The sequence below is a fragment of the Typha angustifolia genome, chromosome 11 (genome assembly GCF_048772165.1).
Source record: "Typha angustifolia cultivar Huaian chromosome 11, ASM4877216v1, whole genome shotgun sequence".
Lineage (NCBI taxonomy): Eukaryota > Viridiplantae > Streptophyta > Magnoliopsida > Poales > Typhaceae > Typha > Typha angustifolia.
In genome coordinates this window covers 6,586,799-6,606,518 of record NC_133249.1, presented here as the reverse complement: position 1 = coordinate 6,606,518, position 19,720 = coordinate 6,586,799, and the positions used below count along the sequence as shown (strand labels likewise).

General features: G+C 36.4%; 2 protein-coding genes across 7 annotated transcripts; both read right to left on the bottom strand.

The window, feature by feature from the left end:
* LOC140770125 (protein MONOCULM 1) lies at positions 1-3,579 on the bottom strand. 3 transcript variants are annotated; one of them, XM_073111137.1, is made up of 3 exons: positions 3,466-3,579; positions 3,213-3,282; positions 1-1,830 (listed from the first exon to the last, which is right to left on the bottom strand). In XM_073111137.1, the coding sequence occupies exon 3, from the start codon at positions 1,687-1,689 to the stop codon at positions 502-504; it is 1,188 nt and encodes a 395-aa protein (XP_072967238.1). In that variant the 5' UTR covers positions 1,690-1,830; positions 3,213-3,282; positions 3,466-3,579; the 3' UTR covers positions 1-501. The 3 variants fall into 3 exon arrangements, with proteins under 3 accessions (XP_072967238.1, XP_072967239.1, XP_072967240.1); XM_073111138.1 differs by having other exon boundaries at positions 3,213-3,277; positions 3,466-3,571; XM_073111139.1 differs by lacking the exons at positions 3,213-3,282; positions 3,466-3,579 and adding an exon at positions 2,343-2,968.
* A 4,629-nt stretch (positions 3,580-8,208) lies between these two features.
* LOC140770124 (pentatricopeptide repeat-containing protein At5g66520-like) lies at positions 8,209-12,724 on the bottom strand. Of its 4 annotated transcripts, XM_073111134.1 has the most exons (4): positions 12,103-12,724; positions 8,922-10,719; positions 8,702-8,778; positions 8,209-8,621 (listed from the first exon to the last, which is right to left on the bottom strand). In XM_073111134.1, exon 2 carries the CDS (start codon positions 10,667-10,669, stop codon positions 9,026-9,028), a length of 1,644 nt encoding a protein of 547 aa, XP_072967235.1. In that variant the 5' UTR covers positions 10,670-10,719; positions 12,103-12,724; the 3' UTR covers positions 8,209-8,621; positions 8,702-8,778; positions 8,922-9,025. The 4 variants fall into 4 exon arrangements, with proteins under 4 accessions (XP_072967235.1, XP_072967234.1, XP_072967233.1 ...); XM_073111133.1 differs by lacking the exon at positions 8,702-8,778; XM_073111132.1 differs by lacking the exon at positions 8,702-8,778 and having other exon boundaries at positions 8,209-8,321.
* Between the last annotated feature and the right edge of the window lie 6,996 nt (positions 12,725-19,720).

Below are 19,720 nucleotides of genomic sequence, written 5' to 3'. Positions count from 1 at the left end.
TATAAATCCATTCACGAAAACATAGCACTTAAAATATCCAAATGCACATTAAGTACTAAGAAATACAAAGGAAAAATACATCTAGAGTAGAGGGATAAAAAAATTCGTGAGGGAATTAATTAACAAATGGTGCAACAAACCCACCTAGTTTATAGAGATCAGGAAACGAGTTAAAGAAGAGGAAGCCAGTTTTGTTCACTACTTCCGAAATCCCCCATGCAACGTCCACGGTCATCCATGACTCCTTCCCCCTCCTTCCCTCCTTCCCTCCTTCCCATGAAACTAGATAAGAAACTAGGGTTAGGGTTTTGTAGCAAATATCCTACTTAACCTACGTACATATATTTTCCTAGCTACTTCCCCCTCCCTCTTCCCCTACATGGGCATTTTTACTTGAGACCAAGAAATCATGCAAACACACCAAGAAAAGAAAAAAAGAAGAGAAGTAAAATAACTCGAACTAACCAATTAATTAGTTTTTTTTTTGTAGGTTTTTTTGCATTAGTGCCAAGAAGAGAGGGAGAAGAGGGGCTTGTTCTGCCATCCTAAGAGAAACGATCCCCTCACCATCTGTAGCTGGTAACCTTCCGATGGATAATGAAGTCGCAGCAAAAGTTTCGCCTGCGATAGAGCGAAAGCGCTGAGCTGGCGGCCGGCGAACCCCGCCGACTTCATCGCCATCTCCCAGCGATCGAGCCGATCTTGGCGGCAGGCTTCCTCCTCGTCGCTGGCCACCGCGTCCTCGATCTCCCGCCCAAGCCATTCCTCCACCGCCAGCCGCTCCGGGCTACCCGGCGGCACCGTCGCCTCGAGCGACTCGAACACCGCTGTGTAGTAGTCCAGCGCCTCCAAGAACCTGTGTATAAAACTCGACGAGCTGTAGCTGACCTCCCTCTCCGCCACCGCCACCACCTCCGGGCTCATAGCCTTGATGCCGATCAAGAAGTCCCTAAGCTCGTCCTTCCGGAGCTTGTGCAAGTAGAGCACGCAGTTGACGGCGAGCATCTCGCCCGGTTGCAATTGGAGGGAGGTAGTGGAGATGGAGTTTGAACTGGAGGGGAGGAGGAGGGGGTGGAATTGGAAGGAAAGGTTTAGGGAGCGCGCGAAGGCGTGGAGGCGGTCGGCGGTGCGGAGGAGGACGTCGAGATTCGGGCCGGTGCCAGTGATCCGGATCGACGGTGGATCCGGGCGGTCAGCGATGGCCTGGAGGAGCGGCGGCCACTGCACGCCGTGGGCGGTGTCGAAGTCGAGGATGTGGATCTTGCGACGGCCGTCAGCCGCCGCAGTGTCGAGGATGGCCTGGTTAGCGGTGAGGTGGGCGAAGCGGAGGAACGGCGTGATCTTGTTGAAGGAGAGGTAGGACGAGGACTGGAGCGAGGACTCGTCGTCGAGATGGAGGACGTGGCGGCGGCTGCGTCGGTCGAGGCGGAGGGAGAGCGCCCGCGCGAAGCGGTGGGCGACGCGATCGGCGGAGTCGCCGCAGGGGGAGGCGGCGGAGAGCAAGAAGGAGGCCCCGCGATGGGCGGCGGGGAGGTCATCGCCGCGGTGGATGAGCTCGGCGCAGCGGATCAGGAGCTGTCGGGCACCGGCGGAAGGCGAGGCGATTAGGCCGCGGTGGAGATGGGGGTGGTGGGGATGGTGATCTGGGTCTTGCTCAGATTCCTCATGGGAGTTGAGTGAGCTGAGCATAGTTTAAACAAAGAGTAGTCGTAGTAAGGAGTGGAGATGGAGTAGGAGTGAGAGGAGGAGGAGGAGGAGATTGCGGAGGTTGCATTCCTTTGCTTTAATAGAACATCTGGGAGTGCAGCAGCTTCCTTGACAGGACATGATCTGCCAAAAAATACAGAGAGGGAAGTGAGAGTAGTAGTAGTAGTAGTAGTAGGGAGTGGCAGCTTGTCTATAGACTCACTCAGAGCTTCTCTCTCTTTCTCTTTCTCTTTCTCTCTCTCTCTCTCTATATATCTATCTTTCTATCTCTTTCCCTATCTTTATCTTTATGGAAATGTGGCAGGAGAGGGGGGTGGGTTTATGCCTTTGTTGTCCTTTCCCCCATGGACTTTGGTGCCAATTGGGCCTCCTGGGGTTGATTAATTTGATGTCTGCTTAGAAAATGATGAAGGCCTAAATGAGGGCTCCAAGGAATCTAAAACATTCTGAAGGGCTAAGATACTAAGCTAGCTTGTAATGAAGAGAGAGAAGTAGAGGCAAGTTAGGTGGAAAGAGTGAGAGTGAGGACTAAACACAAGATTCAGAGAACTAAAAGATGCTGCTAATCTTGCAGATGAGAAGCAGATACAGGAGATGCCATCTGGGTGTAACAGTTTGGAGAACCTACTTTTTACCTTTAACTTCTGTGTTTCCTCTTCTCTCTCTCTCCCTCTCTCTCTCACCTCTTCCCCTGGATCTACACACGCAAAGCTTTTAATGGGTGAGCAGAGACTACACACCCCCAACTCCAACTATCTTTTGTTTTGTCTCATTGTGGGATCTCCACTGATGGCTTTCAGATAACTTCCTTGCAGCTCTCTCCGCTTTGTTGCCAGTACAAAGGTGGAGACTGTTATAACAAGTAATCCACCTCTCTCACTTCCCTTCTTTAAAAGCCAAAGCTCTCTCTCTCTAAATATATATATATATAAATATAAATATTATATATGGATTTCTCTCTCTATGGCTTGTTTGTGTACAAAGTATTGGAGAGGGGATCCAAGCAACAACAACAGCAAGAAAGTGAAGGGGGGGAGGGGAGGGGGCAAACACCATGATCCTGGTAGCTACCATCATCACTGCATCCTTCCATTGAACGCTCACATCAATGTAAACCCAAAGGCATCCGGGTACAACCCAATAGCAAACAAATGGAATATTGCAGGCCCAAGGGTGAAAGACATTTGCCAAATGGATGTAATGTTTCAGAAACCCAACCCCAGATGAGGAAACTCTGTCACCAGCTGCACTTCCATCACCACCCCCCCCCCCCCCCCCCCCCCCCCCCTCCCCTAATCACCCACAATTCATAAAGATGCCTTGCTTGTTTTGCTTGCAAAAAAAGTTGCGAGATTTTGCAGAAAGGAACACAAATCTTATTCCTTTGGTGAAAGCAAAAAGATCTGTGTATGATCAATATAAATCTCTATAAATAATGATGTGGGTCTCTCTCTCGTGTGCTTCAAATCCCAACCAGCTTAAAAAGTACTGGGGAGAAATCTTACTATTACTTGTGGGAATTGAAGAGCTCTCATCCCCAAAACAGCAAAGGAATCTGCTGCTCCTCCCTCTGCTCTGCAAAGCATCAGGAGAAGGAAAAAAAGGGGGAAGTTAATGAGGACAAGCAGCAACCAAACAAGCCAAAGTAAAACAAATCAAACAATTCAGTGGGTGCGAAAAGAAGAAAAAGATAAAAGAAAAGAAGACCTTATAAAAGAACAAACAAATAGAAGTTGCTCATCCTTGCCCAGTTATTACCTCTATCACATTAAATGCACTGACTTGACATGCTCAAAAGTCCACTCTTTTCATGCAGAGCCTCCTTCCAATTGCTGGGTCTCTTTGTCCTCTCTCTCTCTCCCCCACCACCCCCCCCCCCCCCCCCCCCCTTCCTTCCTTAACTTGCTTATCAGAACACCCAACCGTTCCTTTGGTCCGCTCTGCAAACAATTCCCCCCACCTAATAGATAACCTCACACCACTAAAGCCAAGTATTATATGAGAAACATATAAAACTCCCCCAGAGAAAGAGAGAGAGAAAGAGAGAGAGAGGCATATTTTTGAGTGGAGTTCAAGGGAAGGAAAAGGGAGGACACTCGAGAACACATGGGGACCAATGTGGAAATGGGTCATAGAGTATTGTTGAAAAGAAGCAAAGATTAGCCCAAAGAAGAGAGCTAGCCCACTAATATTTATTTTTCTCCTCCTTCCTCCTCCTCCTCCTCTTCTTCTCTTACCTCAATCTATAACAGCCAATAACTACTGGCTTCTTCCAACCCACTCGTGTGCAGATCACTTCAGAAAAAGATGAAAGAGTTGGAACAGTACATCTCCTATCAGCTTTATTTTAAACGGGAAACCAAGACAAGATGGGATCTTTGAAAGCCATTCCCCTACCACTCCTCCAATCCCATCACACTCTATGCAACCAACTTTATCCCAATTCCCAACATCTATGAGGGAAAGTCAAGGCCAGTATCAAAATGTCAACTGACAGGAGGACCGCAACAATCTCATGTCATGAACTTACCAAGCTTTATTGCTACAACCTTGATAGATTCTGCATAATACTTGAAATGCTCTTATGGGGAGCATGGTTTCTTTGAGTTGCTAGCTATTATCATGACAACAAGTCCATATGTGGGATGCAACTTATAAGAATGTTTGCTAATCAACAAGATAACCCATTTTATTTTTTTTAGTAAAAAGTGATTCCCTCTTAAAGTCGGCATATTTTGGTGATGGGTTACAATAACTAAAGAACACTAAAGTAAAGAAATGCTGACCTTGAGAGTGATTCGCATTTCATAAGATAATTATTCTCCATATTTTTTTAATAAAAAATATCCCTACTAACAGTAAATCAATTGTACCCAAACCATTTTTAGGAACCAACAGGAACTTTATTTATTTATTTATTTGACAAGTCAATTGACAAGAATATCCCATTTTATATTCAATTGTTCCTCACTTCTCAGTACAATTTTGGTTTGAATATTTTGGCCAAAAAGAGGCAGTCTATATCGCACAAAATACTAATGTAAATATATATTATATAACTTAACTTTTTACTATCTACTCGACATACTTCCACAGAATAAGCAAACTTATATAACTATTTTACTATCTATACGACATTATATTCAAGAGTCGTTCTGATAGATAGGAATTGATAGAAAAGTTTCTCAACAGTAGTCGTGCAAGACGAAAACAACGTAAGCTTACCATAATAAACAAGAGTTTGTTTATCTATGAAATCCTCTTTATCATGAATAATAACAAAAAAAGAGAGATAATTTTAATCTCTCTTTGTAAAATTCTTATAGTATTAATTTCAATCTCTCCTCCAAGCAGCCTGTAACTGTAAACAGCTGCTCATAATATAATGGATTCATTCAAAAAAGAAAAAAGAAAAAGAAGAAAAAAGAGTAAGTTATGCAACACATTAGATGAGGCGATGCACAACATACATTATAGTGACAGATTTCTTTTCCTAAAATTAAGGTTTAAGTACCATGAAAAGGGTTTTATATGCGAAACTGCCAATTAAAATGAGTGGCAAAGAGCATTAGTGTTGTGAAACTTATATTATATATCTAATTTTCCTTAGGATAGAACTTTGACTCAGTGTAAAGATGGGAGCATATTTTGATTTTTGTATCTATAGAAAATTAGCTTTATATTATTCTGCCCACTTAGCTTATAAGCTTTGAATGATTAGGGTCAGAATGAGTTAAAATATATGTATATATTGGTATAGGAAATGCTATTGGCATAGAAAAATTCCCAGGAAAAGAGCTAGAAACGTGAAGACAAAATGATTTGTTCTGTATATTTTCTTAGACAATCGATTTATAAGTTTAATTAACTAATAATATAATAAACGTGACAATATAAACTCTGAAGTGCATGTCATGTCATATGCTATATAATATACATGCACACTATGGTACTATGTCACCAGGTAGAGGTGACAACCTATTGATTGTTGTCTCCTCTCCCTCTTTTTCCTTTCTCTTGGTTTCTCTCCTCCCCCTTGCCTCCTTTCTATTGGAATTATTACTACTTCTACGTTTATCTTAGATAATATCTTACATAATCCTCTCCTTTGGCCTTTTGCTTTTAATTTGTCTGTAAATATACTTAAGTGGATTCCAATTAACTCCATCTATCAAAACTTGGCAATATCAAACCAGTGACTTGTTTGTTTGTTGACTTGTTGTTGTAATTTTTATATAATTGTGATCAATATTTTTTATAAAATATTATAATTACTATTATATTTTTCAAAATGTCACTAAAATTATTGAGCTCTTTTAAAAATATCATTATGTCAATTAAATCTAATTATTCATGTTAAAAAAAACTTATATTTAAAAGATCATTTTGCATTTATATATAAAATGCATAGATTAGTTTAAAAGTTATCCAATATTATCCAATGTCATATTACAAGAAAAATAAAAACTTATTATGCAAGACAAAAGTTATTGATAAATATTTTGCATTCTAAACTTATCATCAGTTAGGAATATTTTCTAAATATTCTATCAAAAACTAACTATAAATAACAAATTAGACAGGGTCAAAAGACGATCATGATATCTTTAAAAGCCCATAATTATTTCAATACAGGTGTGGAGAAATTTATAGTCAATTAATCCAAGAAAGAAAAGCTGCATTATTTACGTACCTTTAACAACAACCATACAAAGAATGGCAGGAGTCCCACCTAATGTGGACTCTAATTCTAAAAGCAAGCTTAATAAGGGCATACATTAATCCTGCTAATGCAACCAACCCAAATTCCAAAAGCAACAAGCTTATGACTATATCTTGGATTGACTTTTGGTAGATTTGACTTGGATTCGGTTGGTATATTTTATGCTAATCCTTTAGAACTCTATCATTAACTTTCAAAATCCATTACCTCTTTCTCTACACACCAAACTAGATATAGAATGCGATCTCTAGGGCTTCATCTCTTTTGCTCATATTTGTTCCTTTACTTCCACCCACATATCTTTTACAATAACTGCATGCCATTAATGGACAAAAGTAAGGTTCTAATACCATCAACAGTATCAAATTAAAAAAGTTTAGCAACTTGCAAAGATTCCCTAATCCCTAATTACTTTTTGTAATTAACAAAATGTCGCTGTCCCGCAGGACCAAATCGCATCGCATGCCATCGTATCATTCATCCACCCTTTGGTTTTTTCTTAATGTGATGGAGATGCATGAGTATTAAATAAGAGGGAGAAGAATTTTGTTAGTAATGTTGGTGGCCCAAGAGAGGGTCTAAAGGATGGAAGATCATTTTAAAGATGCTTTGGATCAAGTTGATTGTGACAATAGCAATGTGGGTTTAGTAGTGATAGAAAGGGAAGTTAACCACTACCTCTGGATTTTATTAAGAAGCATCTAGTGTTAAAAGAACTTTAATATGAAATAGAACTAGGGGAAAGGTGGTATTGATGACCTAGTAGGAGAATGATGGGGCTTACCTCACAATCCTCCTACTCTTCTCATATCTAAGTGGGCTCTCTCTATGAAAGATTCCTCACCCATTGCATGCCTTTCAGACTTTATTGTCAAGTTTATACTCACTCATATATTTAACTCAGCATCTGTGATTGAAAATTACATCTAGAGCATCAAAGCTAGTTTTAGTTTGATCCTTCTAAAGAGTGGATGAGGGTGGAACTTCTTTTCTAATCTGAAAAGGACTGATATGCATTGTGCACTACGAAGTATCAAAGTCACCATTTGCTACTAAACTCTAGCCTATGTAAATTTAGGGCTGTGAATATGATCAACAACGGCTTGTAGCCGGCTCGCAAGCCGTTTCCACCTCATCTCAATGACAACTGAAACTGAGGAGCTGGAGCTCAACCTTGCCTTAATTTTGAGACCATTCAAGCTCTTAGCTCACTCCGAGCTGCGCCTTACCATAATTTTGAGCCCAGTCCTCTTTTCCGCCTATTCCATTAACAAATAGAAAAAGAAAAAAAAAGTCGGGGAACTGCACTAAGTTGGAAATAAAGAGAAACATTCGAGATTAGAGGCTTACCTAAATTGTAACTACAAATATTAAGAATCAACTTTAATTATAGATACAAGGATCATCCTAGAAAATTCCACATCATATAGTGTGTTTCCTATTTGATGTATTTCAACTAAACAATTACTTCGCAGATAAATAACTTTAATGACATGCATAATCATCTATATCTTTTACGAGGGAGAAGCAGAAGATGAACATAAGATTCCAAAGATTTGGTATAGAAATATACAGGACATCTATTGCAGACAATTGAAATATAGTCCAGCTTGATAAGGCCCAAGAGAGATTAGTTTTCAAATTATCTTCAAATTTTATTAGGTCAATTTTCAAATTTTCAAATTCATTCATAGGGGAAAAGATGGATGCATCTCCAAACCAAGGTAGGCAAGACAGTGCTGAAACTTACAAGAATCTTTAAGTTCTTTTCTCTATAAGAGGTGCCCCATTGAAACGTCTCTAATGCATTATATGTCTCTGCCTTCAACGCCTTTCAGACTGGTAACCAGGCACAGCAAAAGTGGAATTTCCATGATGACTGCAAAACCATCTAATAATAAAACAATGAAGCTACATTAGATAAATCAATTATCAGTAGACATCAAAACTGGATATGAGATTTAACAGGTTTAGGGCGTTCTATGGAACTTTCATGAAGTGACATCCTATTCTACTCCTGGTGAAGTTTTTAAATAATCCAATTGAAAATTTCTCCGTGACATATCCAATATGTTTCAGGCTTTCCACACTGAATGCAAGACATCCACTCTTTCAGATTCACTGCTGTGCCACAAGTTTTCTGAGTGATGTAACTGCCGGACAAAGCTTCCTCATAACTTGAAACACCCATCTACATGCAGAATAAGTATTATATCTAGTATTAGAAATGGCATCATATTTTGTATGACCATTATCACAATTAGTACATACCACTATCTTTCATTTATTAATCTACCTAAACACTGTCTAACATCTCAGCCAAGTTAAAAACTTGGGACTGCCAATTACTGCCAAGAGAAAAAAGAAGGTAAGCTAAAATTTTTGTCGCATAATATAAGTAAAATTTGATGTCTATTGAGATACACAGTTAAAGAAATCACAGATTGCTAAAAGGATGCTTGCAATTTAGAAGGTCATCGAAAGACGTTACCTGCTCCTACTACAAAACCTCTGAAGCCATAAGAAAGGAGGCAACAGTTGACCAAAGAATCACCTCTGTTTCAAATTGGACACTTGGAACTTTATCCAGCATATCTACATCAATTGTGAGGAAAGATGCTTCAATACAGTGTAGATGTCCTCCAACTTTGGATGTGTCACCTGTCCTGAGAAGAATTGATGAATCTCGAAGTCCACATCTATCCAACTGCATCCCACGGTTTTGGTCACCCCATTACCCCTCATCAGGCACCTAGCCTCTGCAGCAGCATCCCATGAGTGACCTCTAGAATACATATTCGATAGAAGCACATAGTTACCAGGATTCCCTGGCTCACTTTTGAAAAGTTCTCTTGCTGCAATTTTGCCAAATTTGATATGGCAATGCATCCTGCAGGCATTGAGCAAGGCTCCCCAAACACCTGCATGTGGTTCTATCGGCATAGTGTTAACCAAGTCATATGCATACTCTATATATCCTGCTCGACCATAAAGATCAATCATGCAAGCATAGTGGTCAACTGATGGCTCAATTGCATGATCCCTAATCATGCAATCAAAATAATGACGACCAGCATCTACAAGTCCAGCATGGCTGCATGCAGACAAGATGCCCAGGAAAGTGACTGTGTCAGGCTTCAATCCTTTCTCCAGCATCTTGGGAAAAAGCTTCAGTGCATTTTTGCCTTGTCCATGATTAGCAAAACTAGCTATCATCACATTATAAGACACTACATCTTTCATTGGCATCTCAGAGAACACTAGATAAGCTTCACTGGCACTGCCGCATTTAGCATACATGTCCATTAAAGAATTAAGCACATAACAGTTCATCTCAATGCAATTTTTCTTCAAGAATCCATGAATTTGCCTTGCAATTTTAGGAGATCCTAACTGACTACAAGCAGACATCAAGATGGCCATAGTCACATGGTCAGGTTTTACAGGGTCCAGAAGCATACCTTTGAAAAGGTTTACGGCTTTGTTCCATTCTCCACTATGAGAATACCCAGAGATCAGCGCATTCCATGAATTAATATTTTTTTCTGGCATCTGATTAAAAAGATTCCCAGCAACCAATGTATTTCCATCAGCTGCATAACCAGATATTATGGTATTCCACGAGATTGTATCCCTAATGGACATCCTATCAAAAACTTTCCGAGCAGCTTCAATATCACCAGCCTTTGCATAGCATGCCATCATGCTATTACATGCCACAACATTCCCTGCAGACATGCTTGCAAAAACTACCCTTGCTTCTAGGACCCACCCAAATTTCGCATACATGTCCAGTAATGCTGCTTGCACATATGTAGAGGAACTAAATCCAACTTTAGTTGTATAAGCATGAATTTGATTGCCTTCCATTATGGCCTTCAAAAATGAGCATGCTTTTAGCACAGATGACAAGGTAAAATGGTTTGGAGGAGGTCCATCTCTAAGCATTATCCTATAAATCAGAACAGCCTCCCTCGTAAGCTCAGATTGATGATTGGAGTAAGATGCAATAATGGCTGTCCAAAGGAAAACATTTGCAGAACCTATGAGGCTGTTAAATATTGCTCGTGCATAACATAAATTCCCCAATGCCTTACTGCAAAATGAGACAAGTTTAACTGCAGCATAGTTCTCATGATGGAGCCCACTAAGAAGTATTTGAGCATGAGCTTGTTTCAGTAATTCCAGTGATGTACATCTTTCAAGACATTTCAGTGTGCTTTCTAAAGCCCCTGGCATATAGGGGTGATGAGAGATGACTTCAATCCAATAGAAGTTACTGTACAAATCTGTCGCTCATTAAAATAACATACTGACTCATTAAAAAATCAGAAAGGGTGCTGTAATGGGGAATCAAATGCTAAAAAATGCAAACATGAGAATGTAGAACTTATATATGACAAAACAACCAAATCAATAAATCTCTCAACATACAACAAGATGAATGAGCCAATAAATTCTGGAAAAATAATAGTAGTACATCCCTACGATGAACATTTGACAGCATCTCTATGACAAACAATTGTACAATTATTAGGACCTGTAGCTAGGATATTGAGATTTTTTTTGCATTTAGGAACACCATCAGAATATTGATAAATAAAAAAGGAGATTTAGTACTTAATCTCTTTCATGGGCATTTCCTTATCAGCATGGAAAATTGCATAATAGCAAGTCTTCATATGCATGTCTTTTAAACTATGGAGCACACATTGAAGCAACTGCTATCTCACCTAACCAGACAGGTATGGAAAATAAAGAAAATATAAATAAATGAAAAGAAAACAATATTACATAACAGCACAAGGGAAGCAGTATATACGAGGTTTCCTTAATTGAAAGGGCATACAATAAACATATGAAGAAAAAAGGAGTACATCGGATCATGTAACAAATGGCCTTAAGGTTTGCATGCTCCAATAACTAAGTAGCAGTAGTTTCTGAATCATCCCCTTGAAGAACAACTAGGAAATTCAAGATTAACATCAATCAAAGTTCAAAGTATAATACTAGCTTAAGCCTCATTGAATGGATATGGAAAATTGGGGATGTAAGAAGAGCTATCTTTAGGGGTGAAAATGATTCAGATACGGATTGAATAGTGATCAATATATATTTGGATGAATAACAAAATTTAAAATCATATCATAACTACCGGATACGGATACGGACAAGATTTTAAATGGATATGGATATGAATCGGATATATAAACAAAAGAGACAAGATATAATTAAAAAAATAAAAATATATTCAATCAGTACCTTTTTAATATGCATGAAAACACCTCTTTATGTTTCGCTTCCCTTTGAAAAGAGCGTGGTAATTAACTAACGAACACGCTAATTAACTAAAGAGCATGCTAATTAACTAATTTTGAAGGTTAAAAATCATATAATATGCTCAAAGTAATACAATAAATACAAGGGGATTATATAATTGTGCTATTAAAAGAAAAACAAGATTAACTGCAGTTAAACAGAACTATGAAATAAAACAAAACAGTAGAAAATTTGCAATACTAACTTCTCTCAGCTCTATAAATCTGAATCAAAACGAGAAGAAACCGTTGATCATGCACTAATTTTTATTAGCTCGCGTACTAATTGATGTTGCTTTAATAATCACAAAGATGACAAAGGCATCATGGAAGCTCTCTTTGACACCTAATTACCTTATATACCAATCAGAAGACTCTCCAAAGCAGTAACAACGCCTCTTCCACCGCCATCGAAGCTAGATCTCCCTCGACTCCTGCAAATCGCAAATAATCGTCATCGTCTTCCGCTCTCTCACCATCAGCCACCATCCTCGACACCCTTCTCGACGGCCACAGCAGCGTCACCGCCGACATCCTCGAGAAGCTCTCCCACCTCGCCTCGACCAAAGACGAGGAGAAAATAATCCGAGAGCTCCGGCAATCCAGCGCGGCTCGTCGACGCCGAGAACTTCCTCTTCCACCTCCTCCACAACGTCCCCTCACCTTTCGCCCGCATCAATGTGTTGGTATTCAAGTCCTCTCATACCCGTCAATGGAGGAGATGGAGGAGTCCAGTGGGTTGACGGTGGAAACGCTACACCTTTAGCTGGGTCCTGGCCGTCTCGGAAGTAGCGCCAACGTCGAAGATGCTCGACCTCGGTGTCGTGGCAGGGGTGGGCATAGGGGGAGGAGATGGGTGGTTCGCAGAGGTGATGAAGGCAGCGGGCGATGGAGGGGGAGAAGATGGAATAGTGGTGGTGCTAATGGGCGGCGACGATGGGAGGGGAAGAGGCGGTGGTGGTAGAGGGCAGTGGAAACTGGCAAGAAGTGAAAAAGGAAATAGTGAAATGGGATTTAATTTTTTATACATAAGTGGGTTAACGAATACCCGATATTCAATATCTGAATCCAAATCCGACTAAATAACTTGATCTGAATTTTTTTATATATTTTTTCTATTTCTATCCTTATCCAGATCCAAATCCGAAATGGGTAGCAAATTTACACCCCTATCCGGTCCGATCCGGTAATAAGTTGGGTCGGAGTAAATCTAACCTAATTTCACCCTTAGCTATTTCGTTTAGAGATATTTCAATTTCCATTTGTGCTTCAAAGATCAAGCACTCTAATAAAGCTTGTGAAAGCTTCTCCATTATACATAGGTTCTCAAGCTCATGTGTAGAATTCTATTTTCATCGGCTTATCTACATTACAAATTATTGTCTATTTACTAGAACTTTGACTTAAGACTTTGCATGAATGTTCTGCATTACTTAACTTACAAGTCAAACAAAGGGTATAAAATGTTCGATAATAAAAAGTCTTTATCAAAGAAATTTTCTTTTTTTGATTAAAAGAGAGCTGTGATAGTAGCTCTGTATTAAAAGGTGTCATAGGGGTTAAAAAAACTATAGGCGTTAGTAAAGAAAATAAGAGTCAGCTCCAATGGAGAGGGATAACAACCCTTTCTAGAGTATCAAAAGAGTGATGCCTACTAAAATGGGCAACTCAATCAACTACCCTATTATAACCTCTTAAGGCATGCATAAAACAGAAAGATAAAAAAGAGTCACAAATAAGTCTATAACTGTGAATGCTATCGCAGATGCACCAGAGGGCATCATCTAGATTATTAATTGCATTGATAAGAACAACAAAATCCTCTTCAAAAATTATGTGATTAACCTTAAGGTGAGCAACAGCATCAGCGACTGAAAGGAGACTTTAGGAGCTTCGACTTCAAGTGCTGAGTCCACATTGATTGGATGAACAACCTAGAAAGTCTTCATCCAAGAAGTTGAAAAACATCAATCTCTACATAATGTAGGATTAAGGCAAATGAAAATATATTTCTTGCAAGAGGTAGGATCTCAATTGAGTAGAAAGACATATAAAATACTTCCATTATATGGACTATAATTATAATCCAAATCCACTAAATGAATTAGCTTAAAATAAATGTTCAAATATATAAGATACGAAATTAATATCGATGGATTCAATTAACGACTCCACACTGCAGTGAAGACGATGAATAAGAAAAAAACCATTGAACTAAGAAAGAATAACTTGATTAACTTTGATACACTTGGATGCCTCTAAGATTTCTTTTTTCACAATTCATCATTTAGGGCTTTGAAATTCTATCAAAATAAGTAACTAATATGGATTGCATTAGATATTTTCTCATAAAACAACTGTTACAACTCCAATATAATAGTAACTAATTACTATAAACAAGTAAAATAAACTTCATTTGTCGTAGCTTCATCTTCCAAAGTAGCTGAAAAAGTTTTAAACAAAAACTTGAATAACTAAAATACACTAAGAACACAACAACAGATGAACACAAACAAAACCATTAAGAAATTTTCAGAGATGCCATTGATTTTTCAACTATATTTTTTATGGATAACTATGACAACAATTAGAAAAAGAAAACATAAAATCTAAAACATATTCTTACCATTTAGCTATCTGAATTGATCATTTAACTATTAACATATGCAGTGATCATCTCTTCCTCATTATGTATTTGTCTTTGGAATGCCACTAGGTATAAGCTTATACGCCCAACATGCGGTATGCCAATTTTGAAAGAATACCAAAATGATGATGCTCACAATAAAGTAAAGCGCATACGATCATGGGAAAAATGCGGAATTATGAAAAAAGTTGGTTTCAACCCAACATAATGAAAGATTTTAAAAAGATACAACCTTTGAGAGTGTGCTATGTATATTTGTTATTGGAGACAACTCATCATAAATCACAAATGAAAGAGAGAAAAGTTCTCCAACTTCAAAATCAAATTTTTGTTGATGAATATAAATCGAAATTACATGAGAAGAATATCCATCTCGAACTTTGATCAAAATCAAAACTTGTGGTGGAATCATTCTCATTATTAGCTCTTCAAGATAGTAAGAGTTGCAGTTGAACGGTGATGATGAGCATAACCACTTGATTGCATGCCCTTTCAGTTTTTGTGAAATGATAGCCATACTTTAAATAAGTTTCATAGAGAACAATTATAGCAGGAGATTCCTTAGATGTGACCATTCCAAGATTAAATTTTAGTTCTATAGTTTAATTTTTAGGTTAGGTTTTAACCTAAATTTAAAATGTGTAAAGATCATGTTGTGAAATTTTTTTGTTAAATTGATCCCTCTATTTGTCTAAGAGAAAAAGAATTTGCAAATATTTTATTGAATATAAGTGCTGAGCTACAAAAGAGAGAAGAAAACATGCTAATCAAGGTAGAAAAGATATAAATTGAGAACAATGAATTACATAATCAGTTAAGGAAACTCGATATTATTAATAACAAATTATCTTTGAAGATTGTTCACTGTCTAAAGAGAGAAAGAAGGATATTTATTATTTTCTTGTTTGTAGTAGTTTTTATTTTTTGGGTATATAATTTGTAAAAAAAATTCTTATCTTATAATGTACCAGATGTGTAATATAATGTTAGTACTGGACTATGATGTTGATACTGTAATATGTATCAAATGTGTAATATGATGTTAGTACTACAATATGTAATTCTCATTTTTATACAAGCCATCATGTTACATTGTTTAAAAATGAAACAAGTTATCAAATTATTGGTAACAAACAAGGTTAATTAATTACATTCAATCCAAACCAAACTATTCAGATAAGTCACTCTAATGAAACCAAATGAAATTATTCAAATTGTTGGTAACAAGACCAAACATTCAATCCAAACCAAATTATTCAAATTATTGATAACAAAAAGAGCTAAACAATTACATTCAATCCAATTCATTAACATTCAATCCGAACATGTCATATAGTTACTACTAATAGCCAGCCTGTCATATATCCAAAGTACTAATAAAATACATACAATAGTACATCCAAAATATATCATCCACCATCCAAAATATAGCTAAATTATGTTATACACCATCTAAAATACATTAATAGTATTCAAATATATATCAAGTATATTATCCAAAATACATCCAACATCACTAATAACTACCCAAATAATATCATCACTCTAGGATTAGCGCCTACCACGAGCACACCTCTTTTCGTAATGCTTGCGAATACCTGTGAGTGTTCAATGACAATTAAATTGTATTAGGTACATATTAAATAAAATTTAGGGTACCAAATAAATTTTGTTAAAGTTAAATACGTACCTATCTTTCGTTAGCTATTCTTGGGGCAAGAAACATTGCACTCTCCAATCTTAAGCTCCTTCTTAAAGGTTACATATAATACAAATTTTAAATTATTTTGTATAAATAAATATTAAACATGTAAACAAGTACCTGTGCTTGATACAAGTTATCTTGTTTAGTAATTTTCTTTCATCATACTACTACTTGTACTGGTACTGTTGTTGTTACTACTGTTGTTACTATCAGAACTGTTGTTGCTGACGAAAATGAGGCATCTACTAGAATTGAGGTTATTGTTAATGAAGATGTTGTTGCACTGGTGGGTCTTTCACATGTCCTTGCATTATGTCCAACTTGCTTATATTTTCTACGCTTAATTATGATGTGGTATCTTCTAATAGTACTTGCATTTTTAGATTTGCTATATTCATCCTCCCCTATTCTCCTCAACTTCTTAGGCTTGCTAGGTGGCCTTCGAATTTTTGGTGGCAATATTTAGTCACAATTGAAATATTTCCTCATAGATTGATCTGAAATAGGAGTGATTACATAGTTGTAAATTTTAATAAATATATCTTTGTGATAGTAAGACTGATATAATCTTTTAATTAACTTCTATCAAAAAAATATAGAAGCCATTACATGGGAATAAGAAATACTATTTAAGTCTCATTTTCTACACGTACATATGCGCCCTTGTCAGTCAACAATATAACTCATAAGAATTTATTTGTGACAGCAAATACCTTATTCTCTGCATAAAGCATATGACAATACTTTATAAATGCCTTCTTTTTCTCTAATTTTTTTCTAAATTTTACAACACATTTTTCTCTTAAATTATTTCCAATGTCAAGAAGTTGTTGGAATCTTGATATTAATTGCCTTCTTATTATCTCTATTATTGTAACAATTAATTTATCCCTAGCATTCTTAATATAAATATTGAATAATTCGCTACAATTGTTGATAATTCTTGAGCACCTCACTCTTGTGCTAAATATGCTTCTTGCCTAATAGCATGGTTCTTCTTTCATTAGTCAATCCCATGCATCATTGTTCCTATTTTTTAATAACTCCATTTGATTTTCAAACTCTTGGACTATGTAAGCTGATGCTACTTTCCACACTATGTTTCTATATTTTTCTTTAAAAATTTTACTGAAATTTGCATAAATATGACGCATGCAATATTTATACTCTACATTAAGCATGAGATTCTCAAATGTTTGGACCAAACCCTATAAAGTAAACATATATAATAAATTATATATATGTAAAAAATTAACATAAATTAATCATATAAACAGTAACAGAAATACCAACTCTAAAGTTAACATGCAAATAGTATAATATAAACTTTCAATGCTAAACTTCATGCCTAATAGTAAAATATAAATTGTAACAAGTAACATAAAATTAAACAAAAAATAAAAACAGTAAATATAAAACTAACATAAACTTAATAGAAAATAAAAATAGTAAATAGAAAATAAAAATAGTAAATAGAAAACTAAAACAGTAAATAGAAAATTAATATATACTTAAAAAGAAAACTAAGGCAGTAAAAAGAAAACTAACATAAACTTAAACAAAAAATAAAAGCAATAAATAATGAATTTATACCTTTTGTCTATCATTAATAAAGCACCATCATTTCTCTTAAGAACTCTCAATTGGTGAAATCAGATTTTTCAAAAACCAAGTCTAACTATTTTTGCACTTTAGCTCAACAACTACAACTACAATAGGAAGCATTTAATTGTTTTCATTTCGACCAACTGCATGAATAAGCAAGCCACCATAATGTCTTTTTAAGTGACATGTATCTAGACCTATTATAGGCCTACAATCATCAATAAAGCCACTGATTTGTGTAGCATATAATATAAACAATATCTAGAACACAGTGATATTTTTTAAGATAGCCCTATCAACCTTCATCATGGCAGCACTCCTTGGATTCTTTGCTCTTATCATTTCACAATAATATCTCAATCTTTCAATCTCATATATTGCACAAAATGATCTCCTTCAATTATCTTAATAACCTTCCTCTTGGCCTTATACACTTGTTTACTAGAAAGATCCAACATCTATTCCCTTAAAACTATCCTCTTATATCTTACCACAAGTATAATGACTTGTCAAACTTTTAATTTGAAAAGTTTAAAATTATTAATAATTTTACCATAACCCTCTTACATACTACTATAATTTTACTCGTCTTATTTTTAATAAACTTAAATTCATAACCTTCCTTAGTATAATACTCCCTTAGAAAAGTCCTAAACTCGGTGGGTGTGACAAATTTCATCCCATTTTGAAGCTTGGGTTCTTGGATATCTCTTTCTCTTCTAAACTTTGGAAAGTCAAGCTTGCCACATTCATCATCAGAACCATACAAGCTACGCATGTGATCACTACTATCATCTTTTTAATTTTCTATATCATCACTACAATATTCATTATAAACATCATCATCTTTATCATTTACATCATCTTCGTTCACATTCTCTTCATTCCTAATTGGTTCATTCCTAATTGGTTCATTCACAATTAGTTCACTTACTGTTGGTTCATTCACAACTGGTTCATTTACAAGTAATCCATTCATATCTGGTTCATTTATAGCTAGTTCATTCACGATAGTGACTTGGGTTAATGATTCTTCTTCAATAAAAGCTAATATTTGCATTAGTCCGAGACACAGAGTAATCATTTACAACCCTTTCACCTAATTAGCCATCACCAATTAATGTCTGTAGTCTGTACCAACCAAGCCTATTATAAATATCTTAATCAAAGAAGTGAAAGGGCATTGCGTTTTTTTAGTTTTTGTTCATTAAGAGATACAGTATGAACCGTATGATCTTTCTCTTAAGCCATCTAATTAATGCTATTAGTTTAGACTTAACTCCAAATTTTTTTAAGCATTAAAAGAAAATTGCAGGTTTCAGAAAGCATTCAGGTGTGAGCTGTGAAGCATTATGAACCTAAAACAATGGTTAGTAACAATTTTTACATAATATATTTTTGTATTCTAGAGAGAAGGAAATTTGAAATCATGTGGATCCATAAGGTTTGCAACATCTACATATCTAATAAGAATTAATATATTAATTACCCTCCTATGATGCAAAAATGTAAACAGGCCATGGCAGACCAAGACTATGCCAAGACAGCTAAAAAACAGAAGGTTTTAAAACTCAATGAAGTAGCTCTAGGTAAGTAGGTAAGAATTTGTTTTTGTTCTCTTGATCAAAGTGGCTATACCTATGATCCTTTGGTTTGTAAAGTTATAACATAAGCAATTATTTCTGAAAAGGTAATATAATGCGAGTCCCATTTAATCAAAAACTAGAAGGTTTTAAACTTTTAATATGTGTGATAAATAAAAGTACTTCAAGAAGGTATGAAAGATTCACACTATTCAAGTTGCTAATTGGAATTGGCATGTTGATCATCACTACTGTTCTTTTGTAACAAATAAACATATCTAGTTAGTCAGTGGTCAGTATTTAATTAGTAAATCTTTGATCCTCTTGCTTTATGACTAGCAAGATCAGTTCAGCACAAGGATGGTTCCAAGAATCTATTTTGTTGATGGTATACTACTGACTATTGGTACAAAATAAATTGAAATAGAATCA

Excerpts from the sequence above, each read along its gene's own strand:
- LOC140770125 (XM_073111137.1), bottom strand. The coding sequence starts at position 1,689 with ATGCTCAGCTCACTCAACTCCCATGAGGAATCTGAGCAAGACCCAGAT.
- LOC140770124 (XM_073111134.1), bottom strand. The coding sequence starts at position 10,669 with ATGCCAGGGGCTTTAGAAAGCACACTGAAATGTCTTGAAAGATGTACA.